Genomic DNA, 17579 nt, shown 5'->3' with positions numbered 1-17579 from the left:
CTGGTCATACATTCACAATTCAAACAACCCGAGTTAAACCAACTGCGCCTTGTAACACTGAGCAAAGGCTCTGTGTGCCATTCAGCACTCAGGGGAAGGGACCAGCACTGGGGAACTACAGATCAGTTCTGACTGTCCCACGCACTGAATGCTTTTTGTGATCACAGTCACAGAGTCATTATCTCTGCCAGGAGCTTGAATGCAAACAGGACTTACAAAGGAACAACACGTTGCCTTCAGGACAAAGGCAGATACAATGGTTAAACTGCAGATGTGGGTGTTATCAAAGCATGACTTTAGGTCAAGGAAGTTGTTTGAAGGAGATGCAACAAAGGAGCTGTCTACCAAAAACATTTATGAGCAAGGAAGAGTTGAAAAGGTTATTCTCAGCTGCCTGTTTTACAATAACATCAACTGCATCAGTGACACAACCCAGCAGTGCCTCAGAATCTAGTACAGACAGTGCAGGTGGTGCATCCTGGCACATCATGCAGCATCTCCCCTCATCAGGGCCTGACCACATCCAGCACCTTGCACAAGAGCTCAGTAGGAGCTGAAGAAACACACTGGAGCTGTGAATAGGAAGGAGATGAAGAATGAATGAACCATGGCCTGGAACTACAAGGGCAGAGGATCCAAAACACCACAGTGTCACAGCAGCCCTCCAGAAGCCTCGGCAGCTCTCCGTACTGCATTCTCTCTCTGGCTTTGCTCACACTCCCATGTTGTACTATATAGTCAGTATGTCTTCTAGCACATGATTTACTTCATGGTATCACTACAATTACATTTTTAAACTCATTATCCCACAGAAACAGACCTACACAACTGTATGCAGGATGCACAGCCTTCTCTCTGTTTTCCTCTAATTCCCTCTACCAGTAATTTTCAGTCCATGGACCAATTCCTACCAAATTCAGCAGAACAGAAATCCCAGCACACATGCTCTCATGAACTGACAACATTTACTTCTTACAGGAGTCATTCTACTAAAGTGAGGCTGCAGGAAAATACTGATGTTATGAGATACCAAAGAAGCCACGCAATGTCTTCCACTGCCATGGCAAACACAGGCCTGGCACCAGAGGTTACCTGGCCATGGGCAGGAATCTGGGCAGGAACAAATGGCCCTTGCTGACAATGGTGATGCCACCAGTGACGTCCCACAGAGCAACAGCCCCAACTTTGAGGCATTTGTAGAAATGTCCATCTGGAAAAGGAGGTAAGAGCCGAAGATACAATTTGCTGGTAACACCCAGCTCCTCCTGGTGCTGCAGGCAGGGTCAGCAGCAAGGAACAGAACAGCCAGCAGAGACTGAAATGATGCAAAGCTGGGCAGGGGGATTCAGCAATGAGGTACGAATGGGAACACTGCCCCGAGTTGAACATGGCCACCAGGGTAAGCACACAGATCCGTGCCCCTCTGCATCTCCTGCCTGAAGAAGGTGGAGTTTTAACCCTCCAGAACAATTCCTGCCGAAGAACACTTGTGTTGACCTTGTATCACCGCTATAACACCCAATTCAGGTCACTCACCTGGCAGGAAAACACCTCTCACTGCATGCACTGAGTGCCTGCCAGACAGCAAACCCAACCAGCAGGGGAAGGGAAGGGGCCTCTTGGAGCTGCAGCAGGCTGTGACGTCAGCTCAACCATCCCGTGCAACCCCACGTGCAGGAACAGCTCTCGTGGTCCTGGTGAGCGCTAGGCACAGCAGTGCACAGCCTGCATGCTTATTACTCACTTAGATGGAATTCATTAGTCATTTCCAGATGAAGTTGTATTTTCCAGCCTTAAACACTAACACATTGGTGTCTTCCTGCTCCTAACCCTGAAAAGGAGAGGAAACCCCCCCAGCAGGGCAGCGACAGATTCTCATCTTGGCATCTGACTTTTGTTTCCAAAAGCCATCACACATACTATGCCCTACTGTCAAAAGAAAACAACAACATGCATCCAAGATGGGCTGTTATTACTTTTATTGTAGAAAACCTCTGACATCACGGAACGCTTCTGACACAGACCCAGCCCTGTGCACCTCCACTAAGAACGTTCTTATCCTATGAGCCAAACCATCTGTCAGTGCTGTTTCCCCTCAGTTAACCTGCCAGCACCCACCAGTGTGCTGCGTGGCCACAGAACACAGGCTCACTTCATTTATTTATAGAATAGATGGCACTTATTCTGGTGAACTCCTGCACAGCAAGGGACACAGCTGCCTGCCGCCCTGTGCTGCTGATACAGCACTGCTGTGGGGAACCAGGGGGACGAGTCACCTTCCAGCTGGGAGGGCTGAGCAGGGCACCCTCTGCCTTGTCCCTTTTAAGGGGACATTTTCTTCCAATATAAAAGTGCTTTGGAGATTGTGCAACTGAAATGGACAAGGTTTATACCGAACCTATGTTTCAAACTGGGATACGTGGTATAGCCTGGGCTCCGTAAAGACATCTTGGCAAAGGATATCTATTATTATCTGTTACTATTAAAAAGCATTTCACAAGATTTCCTACAGAGATGTGCACAAAACTCCCTGCCAGATCATCACAGCCTGAGGTCCTTGTTCTCAGGACCCACATTATGGGCTGCTCTCTCACCAATGATACAAGTTGGCAAGTGGTGAAACCATCACCTGCACCAAGACCACAAGGAATTAGCAGACAGCCACAGAACCAGAGCACGGTCTGAAGGCCGACAGAAACGCCCCGTTGCACCTTGTCCTCCCCAGCTCTTCTGGCAGCTGACTGGGATGCTCACCTTAAAACCATTAAGATGATGAGGAGGGATCTTCCCAAAACACACCTCAGGATGTGCATTTTCACACTGAAAAGATGCAACACAGGGACATGATGTTCTCTAAGCCTCCCATTGCCCAGAGGAACAAAGAGAGGTCTCTGCATTCCGATCACATATCCAACACCAAAGCTCACCAAGTGAAATCAGTCTGGAAATGAAAGATATTGTGAAGAATACAGTGTATCCCTACATCCAGAACAGAATCAACACAACTGTGTGCTGTGAACACAAACCTCATCACACTTCCTTCTCCCTTCCAGGAAAGAAAACCAACTCTGTGCCCTTCTGTTCTGCTGCAAACATGCAGATGTCATTTGCAATGGGAGAGTTCCAGAGCTCCATGACTGAAAGTAAAGCACCCAACCTTCAACACAAACAAACAGATCACGACTATTTAACACCTTTTGGTTGTCATTGGGGGTCCCAAAGCAGACGTGTCAGGTTTAGAGAAGCACGCCCTCATTCCAGTGACACAGCACCCAATGGAACACCACTTACAGATGTTATGATGAAGGTCTGTTCTTATCCCAGCAATATGACTTTCCTTAGTAAGTCATCACAATTAGGTGTTTCTCTCCCACCACATCTTTACACTCCTCCAGGCTCAACCGCCTGCTAAAACTGTATTTAAAATGCCACCATTTAGCCACCTCGTAGCACAGCAAGACTCTAAGGGAACGAGCAAGAAAACAAACCTGAGGTATATATTCCTCCTTGGGAAAGGCTATTTTCCAGTCAGGAATATTTGCCCACTGAGTCTCTGATCATCCTGAGTTACTCGTTTTGACGATGCATCAAATATTTAACGTTCATAAACCTCCCCAGCTCTCAGGAGGTGCAGTACGTGAATACAGCAGGTGTGATATAAAATGTATGCGACAACAAGCACAGGCTACAGAGACAGCAGCTCATCTCCTGCAGAGCATGGAGACCTCCTCCATAGTGCTGGGGATACCAGCTGTTGTGTGAACCATTGCCCAGCACGCTGCTGTGGAGGTTTGGCCACATCAGTAGGATAAGGGGAAGCAGCATAGACAGGGAGCTGCCATGTGCTGGGAAGGTGCTCTGAGCCTGCCCCACTGCCTCCCAGCTCCAAGCAGCCCCGCTCTGCACTGCTGTGTCCTGCAGCAGTAAATCCATCAGTGAGTCCATTGGTTGAGCAGCCCTACCAGCAGCACCCTGGTGCTGTGGAGGTTTGCACCATGCGCAGCACTTCCTCACGGTGCCCACCAACAACTCAGCGTGGCACTGCCAGGAAAACAAACTGGCCCCTGTTTCCACAGGAGCCTCTTTACACAGCATTCTGGGCCTGTGGTTTCTTCCAGCTGCCCAATGGATCAGCCCATGGAAACGCTGGGTAACTTCGTTAAGTGTGGATGAACAGGAACTCGCTGCACGGGGCAGAAGCTACTTTGGGTCTGGGGAAACCAGTGGCCGTCCAGCACTGCGGCCTTATCGCTGCCGTGGGAACACGGGAAAGCCCTGAGATGTGGCACCCGCTGTGCCCACCACGACACTGCCTGAGTGCACAGATCCGGACAGAGCTTTTGTCCCTCGGAGAACCGTGCGGCTGGATGAGCACTACAGCACCGGAAGCACCGAGACATCGGGACTTAAAGCAGCTCCACTGAGTTCCGTGACATCCGCACAGCTGCCAGTTACGGCAGTTCTGGACGCCGCCGTGAACATCGCGGCCGCTTTTTCCTCCTCCCGCTGCTCCCGCCCCGAGCCCACCCGTACTGTGGCGCAGCGCGGCTGCCCGGTGCCCGCCGTGCCGTGCTACGCCGTGCCACCCAGGCTGGGGCCCGGTGCCGCTCGCCCGTTAGCGCAGCGCAGCGCACGGCACCGGGCCCGCAGCGCGGAGCTCAGCCCGCGGCGCCGTGACCGCTCCCCCCGCGGGGCCTCGCACGGCGACCACCTCCCGGCTCCCGAAGCGGCGACGGCGGCCCCGGGCCGCGCCCCCCTCCCCCCCCGCGCCCCGCCCCGGCCCTGGCCGCCCGCCAGCCGCCCCGCCACCCTCCCGCGGGCCGGGCCCAGCCCGCGCGCCGCCGGCCCCCGCCGCTTTCCCTTCCCCGCCGCGGCTCCCGCTCCGCCGCCGGGGCCGCCCGGGGGCCGCGCGGCGGAAGCGCCACCCCCGCTCCGCCCGAGCGTCCCCCCCCCCCGCGGGGCCCCGGGCCGAGCCGCGGGAACGCCGAGGCCGCCCCTCGACGGAGGCCGGGCCCCGGCAGCGGGGAGAGGCCCGCCGCGCTCGGCCCCGCGCCCCCGGCGGCCCCGGCGGGGACAATGAGATGGCGGCGAAGAGCGCCGCGCCCGGGGGACCCGTTGCTCCGGCAGGAGCCGCCCCGCCCCGCGCCGCCTCCTCTTCCCTCCCCTCCCCTTCTCCTCTCTCCTCGCACGGGCAGCGCCCGCTCCCGGCCCGGCCGCCGCGGAGACCGAGCGAGCGAGCGGCCCCGGCCCCGCTGCCCCCGCCCCTCGCGCCTCCATCTTGGATCGGCGCCTCAGCGCCCTCCCTCCCCCGCGCCCGCTCACCTCGGGCCGCGCCGCGCCGGGCGGCGCCCCGGGAGCCTGCGGAGCGGCTGGCGCGCGGGGTCCGGGCGGGTGCGGGCCGGGGCCGGGGCGGCGGCGCTGGCGGGGGCCGCGCTCACCGGAGCCGCAATCCTAAACCGCCATCTGGCGGCATTTCCGACCGCCAATGGCGCAGCCGCCGCCGCGCGCCGGACCCCCAGCGCCCCCTGGCGGCAGAGCGCGGACAGTGCACCGCGCCGGCGGGACGGGGCGGGACGGGATGGAGGGAAGGGGCGGGCGGCGGCACGCGACGAACCGCGCGCAAACGTCTTTCGCGCGAAAACGACGCGCATGCGCCGCGCCCGCGTAGCGCCAGCAGGGCGCCGCCGTGTCCGAGGGGGCGGGGCGTCGTCACGGCGACGGGAGGCGGGAGGAGGGAGGGATGTGGCGACTGAACGGCCGGGGGGCGGGACCGGCACCGCCGGGAGACGGGGGCGAGGCCGCAGCGATGCCGCCCGAGGGCGGAGGGGGGAGCGGGCCGGCGGAATGCGGGACCGGAGCGGCGGCCGCTGAGAGCGGTGTGACGGCTGCGGTGAGTGACCGCGGGAACGGCGGGGACGGCAGGGCGACCGGGTACGGAACTGCAGCAACGTGTGCCGGTACCGCCGGGCTGTGCCGTCCATGTGCCGGTACCGCCGGGCTGTGCCGTCCATGTGCCGGTACCGCCGGGCTGTGCCGTCCATGTACCGGTACCGCCGGGCTGTGCCGTCCTGCCGGGCTGTGCCGGTACCGCCGGGCGGCGCGCGGAGCGTCGGAAGCGGTGAATGAGCATCGCGGCGTTCGCCGACCAGCTCCGTTCGCGTCAGTGCTGCTGCCATCTGCTCAGCCAGCAGCTCACACCTCCGCTGGGAGCCGCTGCGCTGTAATAAGGGCTGTAATAATCGTGGTTTTTAATAACGGGACTGATGTGCGCAGACCGCCCGGCTGGAAAGATGAAGGTGCTCCGGGTTTGTAGCGCGTCCCTCCGTAGCTGCTCATCAGTGTTACCTGCCATGTGTCGTTTGACAGCAGGGGTGGGGAGGGGGTTCCTTGAGAAAAGAAGTGGTGGTGTGCATTGTGCTGACGGTGTGTGACATGCAGGGAGTCCATTGGGACCATTTGCACAGCGCTGGGAGCCCAGTGCTCCGTGCTGACAGTCTGTACGGGTGGCTGTGAGGGGTGTCAGGTCGGGGTCTGAACCAGGAGTTTATTTTGCTGTGCTGTGTGAGATCTCTGCACGGGATTTAATTGCCAGCTCCTGGTCTATTGCATTCCAAATCAAACGACTTCTTTTTTTTTCAGAAGAAATGCAAATAAACCATTTTATGTCTCTGGATACAAAGCAGAAAAAACCCCACGAACTTCATGAGATCACCACAAAATGCATCGTTAGAGGAAGCGGCAAGTTTCCTGCAACAGCTGTATTAACTTCCATTTGTTGTAGATTTGTGCCCAGGACGACCGCTGTGTGTTTGGGATGTGCACCCATCTCAGCCCCCTCCGAAACTATCACTGTTAAACGCAGATGTACAAACAGATATCCAGCATGAAACAGCAGAGCATCCAGCATGAACTCAATCCAGAGTCAATAGAATGCAGCAGTGACTGAAGCACTCCAGCTATTTTTTCCCTTTACTTCTCATTTCTGACGTTCTCCTTTCTGCTTTGCAGACCTCCAGGCTGCCAGTGCTGAAGGGAGCACTGAGCCGTGCAGCCATTTTGAGCTACGTGCCCATCAGCCCTTGTTTCCCTTCGGGGAGCTCTCTGAATGCAATACACAGGTCCAGCACTACATGTGCAAATGCCTTTCATCTCTTTTCTATTTCCTTTTCTGTATTTGCTGGAAGAAAACGTAACCCAAACTCAGGAGGAAGGGAAGATACTGCAGTCTGCCAATAGTGAGAGAAATGCATTTTGCCGGGGGGGTGTTGTGATTATTTTCCATGAACCATGAGCTGTAGCATGGGCTCATCTGTGTCTGGGTGAGAGGACTGAGTTTACACAGGTTGGATCTGCTGCTGCTCACATAATAACACATCATAACTCTTGTGTGCTGTTTGCATTTCTGTCCTCCCACTTTCTCCGTGCATTGTGGAGATCGAGATCTGAGTTTTAAGACATGAGGAGGACAATAGTGTAAAACACAGAACACTAGGTAGGAAAAGCTGTGCTTGTCAGAGGCACCGCCTGCCTGGACTCATCCTGTTCATTTTGCATTTGCTTGTTAAACGAATCTGAAATTAACAGCTTCCCCACACAAAAGTGTTAGCAGCAGCAGGTAATGCTGGGGCATGATTCTGGTTGTTTTCATTTCAGTGACAGATGGGTTTTCACACTGCCCTCGAGTGCAGCTGCTCTTATCCTCTATTTACTCACCTTGGCATTTTGGCTGATGCCTCTCAGGTTTCTTGCAGGATATATACTGTACAAAATGGGAACCCTGCATCCTCCTCTACCACTTAGTGGTGTCCTGGGTGCACTTTCAGCCCCACTCCTCTCTGCCCCTACCAACAACTCACTCTAGGAGGTGGGATACAGCTTCTCTTGTGTATAGGCAAGGGGTTAAGCTTTTTCCTTTTTTTCCCTTCCCTAACAGTGCTCCAGTGTTGCCAGGGCCAGAGGAGCGCAGCCTCATAGCACCTCTCCAACAGTCAACTTGGAACAAAGTCAGGATGTCTCATGCCTGCCTCGAGTGTTACTTTCTTTGCTAAAATTGCTGTACCCTGTTCTATTTGGTATCAGAGCTCTCCCTGTTTCTGTTTAGATATGTGGAGAAGGACATAGATGACACAGAAGTGTTTTCCTCTTCTGGCTTGGAATCAAACCTCTCAAGAGCAGGTAAAGTCTGCGGTTTGTTGGTTTATTTGGTGGGGCACTGTGGTGCCTCCTACAAGAAGGTTCCATTTCCCTGCTGCTGCCTCATTGGAAGGGCTGTCTGTGCAGGTGGAGCAACAAAACAAACATTGAATGAGACGTGAAGAACAACTCTGTTGCAAAGTCAGTCACTGGCAATAAGATGTGAAAAGAGGGTATTTTAACATTGTCAAGTATTGTTCAGAAACGTGTTGTTTATTCATACACTGCCTATGCTGACTTGCTCAGGGATGCTGTTTCCCTGTGTTGTGGGTTTATAAGTGTGGCTGTCATCTCCTGCCAAACTTCTGTAATCTTATAAAATTAGCAAGCAATTAACAAGTATAATTCATTGCAGGGTATTTTCTGTCCAAAAAGCTTTAGTGAGAGAACTTTCTCATTAGAATATAGATAGACTGGGACGTTATACAACCCATACGTAATGGGAGTATGTCACTTTCAAGGATTGGCAAATAAAATGGAGTTTTGCTTTAGCAAAACCAAGAACAATTGACGTATACTTGGACACGGCTCATAAAAGCAGCTTGTAAACAGCATTTGCATATTAATGAATCTCCCAGTGTCTGTGAAATAGAAAATAATGGTGCATCCCTATTTTTCCCTTGAGACCAGGACATTGCTCTGAGAAAATGGATTCATCGTCCCAAAAATATCCAGTCAAAAAGCGAGTGAAAATCCATCCCAACACGGTGACAGTGAAATATGCGTCTCATTATCCGCAGCCAGGAGAAGAGGGATATGAAGATGGTAACGAAGACACGGGAGTATTTATGGAGGACAGTCCAAAGACAAGACTACTGAATGCTGGGAAAAAAAGAGAAAGGACCTTTTTTGGTACGATAGACACGCAGCTTCAGCCAGCACAGCTGCCCAAACCCAGTGAGATGGGGCATTTCCAGAACCTTCCTGAAGGAAATATACTGCAGTCGAGGAAAATGTGGATAGTCCTTTTTGGATCAGCCGTGGCTCATGGATGCGTGGCTCTGATTACACGATTAATTTCTGATCGTTCCAAAGTGCCATCACTTGAGTTAATTTTCATCCGTTCAGTCTTACAGGTGCTGTCCATTACTGCTGTGTGTTACTACCATGAGCCACCCTTTGGCCCCAAAGGTTACAGGCTCCGGCTCTTCTTCTATGGGGTCTGCAACGTTATCTCCATTACCTGTGCTTATACCTCTTTCTCTATAGTTCCCCCTAGTAATGGGACCATAATGTGGAGGGCTACCACTACAGTGTTCAGCGCCATTTTGGCTTTTTTGCTGGTAGATGAAGGAATGGCTTACGTAGACATAGTTACAGTAGTTGGCAGCGTGTTTGGTGTTTGTCTGGTCATGATCCCCAACATCGTTAAGGAAGAAAACTCTCTGTTGAGCACCTGGAAGGAAGCTTTTGGCTACACCATGACTGTGATGGCAGGTTTGACCACTGCTCTCTCCATGATAGTCTACAGGTCAATCAAAGATAACATCAGCATGTGGACAGCACTATTTACCTTTAGTTGGACAGGAACGGTGTGGGGAGCATCCACCATGTTCTTACTTCAAGAGCCAATCGTCCCGCTGGATGGAGAAACCTGGAGCTATCTCCTGGCCATCTGCCTGTGCTCCACTGCAGCCTTCCTGGGGGTCTACTACGCCTTGAGCAAGTTCCACCCTGCGCTGGTCAGCACCGTACAGCACCTAGAGATAGTCATTGCCATGGTCCTGCAGCTCATCGTGCTGCGCATCTTGCCAGGTACTTACGATCTTGTTGGGGGAGCAGTTATTTTGGTTAGTGTTTTTTTCCTTGCGTGTTATAAACTGTCCTGGAATAATTTAGGAAGGCAAGATTATCAGGAGATTGTAGATTCTTCCATTAAATGAACTGCAGTTCTGCTGTCTAGTTCTGGACATGTGTTACTGTTGTATCTGTTATGTGTGCAACCACATGAAAGTAATGTATTCCAAGTCTGTTGTGTTTTAGTGTACTGGTCAGGTCCTCTTTCTACTGTGTAACTTCACAGCTGATGTAGCAATGTTGGTACTTCCAGACTTCCAGGACAGGTGAATTTGTTCTAGCGCATACAATCACTGTTTGTCGTGTGAGGAAAGGATATTTGTCTCCAGCACAGAGGGTGGTGGAGCACAGGACAAGTTGTAGGCCTTTACTGCCTCACTTTCCCTACTAATGTAATACAGAGACAGGGGGATCCACTGGCAACTGTCATTACTGTGCACTGTGGTGGTAGGAAAACGAGCAGTAAAAACATTAAAATGGTCAACCAGGGTGTTCATATCCTCTGTAACACTGTTTATGCTGTGACTGTAGTATTCCAAATGAAGCAATGCTAATATCTCTGTAATGATCACTTGCGTTTCCATGTATACATATACAAAAGAATGTATCAGTAAAGCTTTCTGTGCTCTGTGGTTAAGCTTCTATCTGAATTGACACAGGAAGTCCAGACCTCTAGAACTGTCTTTCCCCCATGCCCTTATGTGGATCTGCAGTTGTGCCACAGCTCTGAAAGGGAGCTCCAGGAAGACTCCTGATAATAAAAGATCTACCTCTGGAGCAGGGCAGTATTCCTTCTCTAGAACCACTTTCTCCAAAAGAGGTTTCTACTGTTAAGCAAGAGAGGGAAAAATAAAGGCTGAGTTTGAGACTGAGGTGCGAGCAATGGTGTTTACAAGAAACAGTCTGGTATGCATCTAGTGACTGTTAGAACCATTCCCAGAACAATCAGCCTTAAACACATTCTCCAACCCAGAGAAATACTGCAAGCTTAGTCTTCTTTCAATAATTTTCTGAGTCAGTGTGCTTGGCTCCTAACAATTCCGTTAGAAATTAAATGGACAAAAAGCAGTGGGGTGTCATAGTTACAGACGGCATTCCTGGCTCTGCTAACAGCTAAGACCAGCGTCTTAAGAATATGTATCCACAGTTGTGCTTTCTGCAATTAAGTGCAGCCCAGTAATTGCATTAATCCCTACTGCACATCTTTCCTACTCTGCTGTGACCATCATTAAGAAACGTGAGGTCAGGTATCAGAGGCATTTGCTCTTTCTCATCCTTCTGGGAAATCCTTGGAGCTGCTGGGAGCCAGCTGAAAAGGCACAGCAGGAGGAGTCTGAGCACACAGTGGGTTTGTTTTGTGCCCTGTGCCCACCAGGCAAGGAGGAAGCCATTGCTGCTTACCAGAAATGGCTGTTAGTGTATATGGTCTAGTGAACAACATCAGCAGTTGGAAAGGAGTGAATCTGGGTCTCTGAACAGGGAGAAAATAATTCTTCCTTGTTGGTAAACACAGTCTGATGACAAAGAACACTACTAGTCTGTTGATTCTGACTCCCAGAAAACAGAATAATAAAGACAAGATATCGCAGTATTTTCTCAGATGGGCACTCTGGCCCTAGGGGCCTCAGGCTCCTGAGCCCACCACAGTAGCAGGGAGGAGTGGGTGCAAAGCCACCTAGTAGTAGGTGTCAGTAAACACACTGATGCTGTTCCAGGTATCGAGAATATCTGGGAGGCACCTGAAAGGCAGGTGGCAGGCATGCTCTATCACAAGTTCAAAATGCCCCCAAGTTGTCTCCCTAACAAGGGCACAGTGCTGGGTCTTGGGCTGGCATCTGCATGATGAGCCCAGTTGCTGTCCAGAGGACAGGGACTTTCTGAAATAGGAAAGTGTTCAAAGTTGAGAGCTATTCAGCCACTGAGAGGCACAATTGATCCCAGTGGAATAAGACCAGAAGGAAACCAGAAGGCAAGAAGTTGAAGGCTTTGTTCTTACCATAGTTCCTAAGCAGTCCCAGCACACTTAGGCGTCTGAAAATACACCCATGTATATCCCAGTATGTCACTATTGCTGCCCTGTGCTTCCCTGCTGAATGGCAACATCAGCACAAGGGAGTAACCAGTACCTGTTAGTAACCAGTAACCCCCTGCTGCCCCCTCCCTGCCCACCCCCCAGCACTACTGGGTTGTGAGCCCTGCCAGCTGCCAGCAGATGGGGAACCCTGGGGTTACAGCTCCATTGTGCCCAGGATCAGCAGATACCTCCCCGTGCCAGCAGACTGTGCCTCCAGCAGTTCTGGGACACCAGTGTTTTCAGAGGGAAAAGCCATCCCTCTTATGACTTCAACCAGTCCAGCTTCCCCCAAAACACCAGGGAAAATACATTTTTCATGGGAAAATGCCACAGCAATGGCAATCATTTTTATTCCTATGAATATCAAAAGACCAGATTCCTTGAAATCAGTTAGGCTGGGTACAACGCTCCCAATTCAAGTGACACCTGTGTCTTCCTAATGTCAGTGATCAGCAACAACTTCCTTGGCCACACAGGGGTGACACGTTTCCTCGGGCACTGACACACACTGGGGCACCTGCAACAGCCATTTCTTTTCAGAGCACATGGAGCCAGCAACAGGAGCTCTGCCCACTGTGGGAAGGACAGGGAGCAAGTAAGGCAATACAGTGCTGGGAAAACTGTACCCAACACTTTCCCAGCCAGAAAACACTTTTGTGCCTTAGAGCTCTGACAGGAGCAGCGCAAGGCCCAGCCCAGCCTCTTGCTGTGTCACTATAAACTCATTTCTCCTTGGGACAGATGGTCTTTCTTCCTCTCAGTGATCAGACAGCAGGAAAGCTTCCTTTGGAAAGCAACCAGTGCAAAAGCCTTCAGCTCCTATGGCTTCCACGCCTGTTATACTGTGGAGGCAGCCAAGCTCTGAGACTCTTTGACACATGCAGAAATGTGCTGGCAAGCAAGGAGTGCCTGACAGCAATGCTCCCAAAATGTCTGCACCATGCAATAGGGATGGCAGAGTCCTTAGCGAGAACTAGATGAGCTGCCCCAGCCCCAGAGTAGCAAAGCCATCTCCTCAGCACAGCCCCCAGCTCCCTGCTGCCATCAGCACGCACTTGCAAGCTTTTCTGCTAAGGCAGCACAAGCTGTGGAGGCAAACCAGCCATACTAAGAGCACTGTGAGTGCAAAGCAGTAGACAGCTAAGCAGACCCGAGAGCACAGTGCTGCTGAAACAGACGCTCTTGCTTCCTCCTCCAGCCACCACTTTCACAATGACCCCAAGCTGGAGGCTGGGTCAGTCTGGCTGGGTTGTCAGGCAGAAGATTATTCCTGCAAACCCCGATTCCAAATTGACTCAGTCTGCAGCCATGGAGTTAGAAGATTGGACTTAAGACTGGAGGAGCAAATCCTGTTAGCAGAGGCCTGCTAGTTAGGTCATTAGTTAGGTCACCATTCTGCCCCTGCACAACCAACATAGAAGCAGTTGCCACAGCCAGCACCCAGGAGTGAAGCAGAGCATAATCCTACCCAGAACATGGGTGATGGGCAAGGAGTGATTCCTGGGGCCTATGAGGCTTGGTCCTTGCCAAGCTGTGCCACAGCCTGCATGAGGTCCTGCACAACCAGGTCCACATCTGCACGGGTGGTGTCTCGTCCCACACTCAGCCTCAAGGCGTTCTGTGCTATGTCGCAGGGGATCCCGCAGCTGAGCAGAATCGAGGAGGGCCTGAAACAAATGTGGGGATGAGTGGGTTTAATTTGAAGACCAAGAAAACGCATCACCAGACAGCCTCACAGAGCCCGAATAAGGATCACAGCTGTACAGATGCACTCCAGGAAAACCACTTGTTTTCCAAAGGCATCTGCACCACACAACTTGTTTCCCTGTGGCAGATCTGGCTTTTCTCCTCCAAGAAGGAAGCTCCCCAGTGTTCCCATGGCCTGGCAACTCTAGATGGCATTGCTGTAGATCAGCACAAAATGACTTTCTGTCCCCATATGCAATCAAATGAGTCCCTTGGGGACCCAACATGGGCTTGAGTGGATGAGTCAGACCCACACAGACATGAGGTAGATTCTATTATGGCAGTGCCAGGCACTGTGGAGCACTCCCACAGACAGACAAAATCATTCCCAGCAGCAGTCATGCATTCCAGCTGTGTTTCCTGCAATGACTTCCTTCACCCTCTCTAGAAAGCTTTGTGCTCCCTTTGCTGCAGGGCAGTGATGCCTACACCCACCCGCAGTCCTCTTCTCTGCCTTCTCTCCCACCCTTTCCCCTACAAATAGATGCCCTGCTAGGGTCAACTGCTTACCGATCTCCTTTCTCAGAGTGGCAGGCAGCCCCGACACTGGCGAGAAGGGTCTTACAGTTTGACAGCACCCTGCGCCCTGCAAGACACAAAAACACAAGTCTCTCAGTGCCCCGTCTCCCTCTGAGACTCGCTGCCCAGCTAATCTCTATGCCCAAGCCGTGGCTGAGCTCCCATGTGTCTCAGGCATGCAGCATGTTGCAACACAATGGGGAAATCGGACGAAGGAGACATATGAACAGAGCTACCTTGAAGGCCTGAGCCCAAGATTGAGACGTTGCAGGTATTGCAGAGTCGCTTGGAGCCTGTAAACTGGCTGTTGAAGTGGATCCTCAGCTTCCCAAAGGATGCCTGGAGAAATCAGAGGGCTGTGAGAACTCAAGCAGCTGTGTCCTGGTGAGGAGGTGGCTGGGCCAGAAGGACAGACTCACTCCCCCTCAGGGCTTTGCCCTCTGCAGGCTGAGACCCAGGAAGGGGAGAAACAACAGGAGCCAGATCTTCTCACCTCTAGCCTGGCCTCCAGGTAGTCCCGAACATCCCGCATGTGGGCTTCATAGGCCTCCCAGTTCCTGCTCACCAACTCTGCGGCCTGAAAAGACCCAGACAGGTTCTGTTAGTAACCTCCACACAGCTCCCTCCACATGCAGCCCCCTAGCATGCAACTGCAGCCCAGGAACAACCTCTGCAATTGCCAGACCTGCTGTGTCTCCCAACAGGTGCTCAGTGCCCCATGCAGCATTAGCTGTGACTGCCCCACTGCTAAGGAGACTGCAGGGCAAAGTCTGCAGTGTGTACTTTGAAGCAGCCTCTTAGGCTGGCACCAGAAACTCCCATCTCATTTTCCTGGAGTTCAACTCTTGCACTCAGTATGTCATTTTTAAAGACTGAGGAGTGCAAAAGGCTCTGTCCATGCTGGCTTTGCTCGGCAGCAGCCATGAGGAACCTCTCACCTACCTCCAACTCACCTTGCCAAGGCCAGCAATCATTGGCGTGTTCTCAGTGCTGGAAAAGAAGAGTGAGCAGTGACTTATTTAGCTGAACCTTCTGGTCAACCCTCCAGTCTCAGGACACAAACACTCCCCAGACCAGACCCCTCACCACTGACAGGGAGCTCTCTGATGCAGCTGGGGACAGCTCATCCTATGGTTCCACTCATGCAAAGCCTGTACATTAAGCTCCCGCACACCAACCCATCTCCCCAACCCAGGGATGGAGATGGACAGTGCTGATACCTCAGCTCAGGCTGAGCAGCCCAGTGTAATTTTGCTGCTGAAGCCACCTTACCCTGGGCGGAAATTCCTCTCTTGCCCACCTCCAAAGAACATGGGGTGCAGTGGGGTGGTGGTGCCAGGACCACGCACGTACAGTGAGCCAATCCGTGGGCCATAGAACTGCACATAAAAAACAAAACCAAAAACTCAGTGAGCCTGCAGACACAGTGCCAGGTGCCCTGGTGACAGACAGCTGCCTAAACCAAATTGAGTGCACCTCAGAGCTGTCCTCAGCCCCCAGTCACCTCCTGCTTTCCATTCCAGACAGATCTCCCTGACTGGCAGGACCCCCTCCACCCTCCACCCTCCACCCTCACCCACCTGAGCTTTGCTCAGCTTCTGGGGGATTTGCTGGGATCTCAATGTCTGGGATATTTGCAAACCCACAGCTGTGCCCTTCCAGCAATACTCTGCTAGTTGCCCTGAGCAGACCAAACAGAGACATCCACAAACGCAAATGGTGTCCAGGCCTCATGAGTAGGGCCATACCTTGTGCCCTACAACAGTGAGGTAATCCACTCCAAGCTCCTGCACGTCCACACGTCCCTTGCCAATCATCTGTGCTGCATCTGTGTGCACCAGGATCCTGGGCAGCCCCTCCACCGCTCTCCTCTGGTTGAGGGCACGGATACGCTGGCTCAGCTCTGCAACAGGCTGACAGAAAGGGAGTCCGCACCTGAGGAACCATTTCCTCTCCCTTATTAAAAACCCTTCCTGTCTGCATCCCATCCCACTTGCTGTCCAGAGACTCACCATGATGACCCCTGTCTCATTATTGGCCAACATGATGGTAACTAGGCAGGTGGTTGGCCGCACTGCAGAGAGAACATCATCTACCTCGGCCCGCCCGCTTCGTGGGGACACAGGCACAAAGGTGGCCTCTGCAAGATAAGACACAAGTCCCCAGGTTTGCTGGGAAGCCCCACAGCGCTGCTCAAACACTAATGAAGAACAGGAGGGTTGTGTGGGCAGCTGCTGTCAGTCCCGCAGCTCTTGGGTCAGTAGTGTCTAATGCCAGTCAGCTACCACACTCAGCTTGCAGAAGTGTGGGCAGTGTCAGGAGTTTGTGCCATTTGAGGGCAGCTGTGGCCAAACACCCCCATCCCATCCCATCCCATCCCATCCCATCCCATCCCCAGCACCCCACTCACCCGCCAGGCACTCCTTCACCAGCTGCTCCAGTGGCAGGCGGATGGAGTCGTGTTCCACGTTTGATGTCACGATGTGCGGCACGGCCTGGCCCTGTCTCTCTCGGAAGTACCTGAGGGCCGTATGGATGACCATGTTGTTAGCCTGGAGAAAGGAGGGCAGAGTTAGGACTCAGGGGATGTGCAGCACCTTTCTCCCGATCCTCCCCGCTCACAGACAGGGGCTGTTCACTGTTAGGTGCCCTCACCTCCGTGCCCCCCGAAGTGAAGATGATGTCCTCGGGCCGGCCCCCCACCAGCCTCGCCAGGCTCTCCCGGGCACTCTCGATGAGCTCCTTGGCCTTCTTTCCTGCAGGACACAGCCCTGCAGCTCCACTTCCCGAGGCCCCGCGCCCAGCCCGGCGCCGGCCCCCGCGTTACCTGCAGGGTGGGAGCTGCTGGGGTTGCCCCAGGCCTGACGAGCCGCCTCGTCCATGGCCCGGGCAGCCTCGGGGGCCAGCGGGGTGGTGGCGTTGTGGTCCAGGTACACCCTGCGGCCGGCACAGCCCGCCGCCTCTCCCGGCTGTTCCGTCTCGGCGCCCATCGCCGTCGCACCGTGTAACGGCGGGGCGCTCACTCAGCTCCAGGCCGCAGCTTCACGTCCCCGCCCCCAGCTCCTCACACCTCACCCGCACCAATGGCGCCGCCCCCAGCCGCCCCCTCCCGCCAATCGCCCCCATTGGCTGCCTGACAGCAACACCCGCGCGGCAGCGAATCGGCGACCGCCTCCCTGAGCCCGTCATTCCGCCCGCCCCATTGGCCGAGGGCTCCCAAACTCGCGGGCCCCCATTGGCCCCTGGCAGG

The 17579-nt window shown here is 53.5% G+C and overlaps 3 protein-coding genes across 34 annotated transcripts in view; 1 reads left to right on the top strand and 2 right to left on the bottom strand.

The window, feature by feature from the left end:
* STAG1 (STAG1 cohesin complex component) overlaps positions 1-5498 on the bottom strand; it is a 149441-nt gene extending 143943 nt beyond the window's left edge. For 2 of the 6 annotated variants that reach the window (XM_015870973.3, XM_085512621.1), the window contains exon 1: positions 5323-5491. The gene's annotated coding sequence lies outside the window, so the exon portion shown is untranslated. Of the gene's footprint in view, positions 1-2754; positions 2942-3026; positions 3158-3291; positions 3409-3488; positions 4484-5322 lie in introns of those variants that run through there. The other 4 variants (XM_085512619.1, XM_085512618.1, XM_032446719.2 and 1 more) reach the window with 4 other exon arrangements.
* A 283-nt stretch (positions 5499-5781) lies between these two features.
* Positions 5782-10622, top strand: SLC35G2 (solute carrier family 35 member G2). Of its 14 annotated transcripts, none has more exons than XM_085512645.1 (4): positions 5782-5890; positions 6640-7118; positions 7934-8175; positions 8819-10622. In XM_085512645.1, exon 4 carries the CDS (start codon positions 8841-8843, stop codon positions 10074-10076), a length of 1236 nt encoding a protein of 411 aa, XP_085368771.1. In that variant the 5' UTR covers positions 5782-5890; positions 6640-7118; positions 7934-8175; positions 8819-8840; the 3' UTR covers positions 10077-10622. The 14 variants fall into 14 exon arrangements, with proteins under 14 accessions (XP_085368771.1, XP_085368778.1, XP_085368773.1 ...); XM_085512652.1 differs by having other exon boundaries at positions 6640-7235; positions 8102-8175; positions 8824-10622; XM_085512647.1 differs by having other exon boundaries at positions 6640-7235; positions 8102-8175.
* Positions 10623-12374: 1752 nt separating this feature from the next.
* SCLY (selenocysteine lyase) lies at positions 12375-17395 on the bottom strand. 14 transcript variants are annotated; one of them, XR_014933147.1, is made up of 12 exons: positions 17157-17395; positions 16985-17085; positions 16740-16881; positions 16342-16469; positions 16078-16242; positions 15602-15708; positions 15272-15319; positions 14823-14906; positions 14566-14668; positions 14321-14396; positions 13533-13731; positions 12375-12637 (listed from the first exon to the last, which is right to left on the bottom strand). XR_014933147.1 is itself a non-coding variant. In XM_085512657.1 (12 exons), exons 4-11 carry the CDS (start codon positions 16359-16361, stop codon positions 13572-13574), a joined length of 774 nt encoding a protein of 257 aa, XP_085368783.1. In that variant the 5' UTR covers positions 16362-16469; positions 16740-16881; positions 16985-17085; positions 17157-17395; the 3' UTR covers positions 12375-12637; positions 13533-13571. The 14 variants fall into 14 exon arrangements, 9 of the variants coding, with proteins under 9 accessions (XP_085368783.1, XP_015726481.2, XP_085368782.1 ...); XM_085512657.1 differs by having other exon boundaries at positions 15283-15319; positions 16078-16264; XM_015870995.3 differs by having other exon boundaries at positions 15283-15319.
* Positions 17396-17579: the final 184 nt, after the last annotated feature.

Source organism: Coturnix japonica, chromosome 12, assembly GCF_054131305.1.
Source record: "Coturnix japonica strain WE chromosome 12, WE-NBRP24, whole genome shotgun sequence".
Taxonomy (NCBI): domain Eukaryota; kingdom Metazoa; phylum Chordata; class Aves; order Galliformes; family Phasianidae; genus Coturnix; species Coturnix japonica.
Note: the sequence above shows the minus strand (reverse complement) of the source record. Positions and strands in the feature narration are given on the sequence as shown.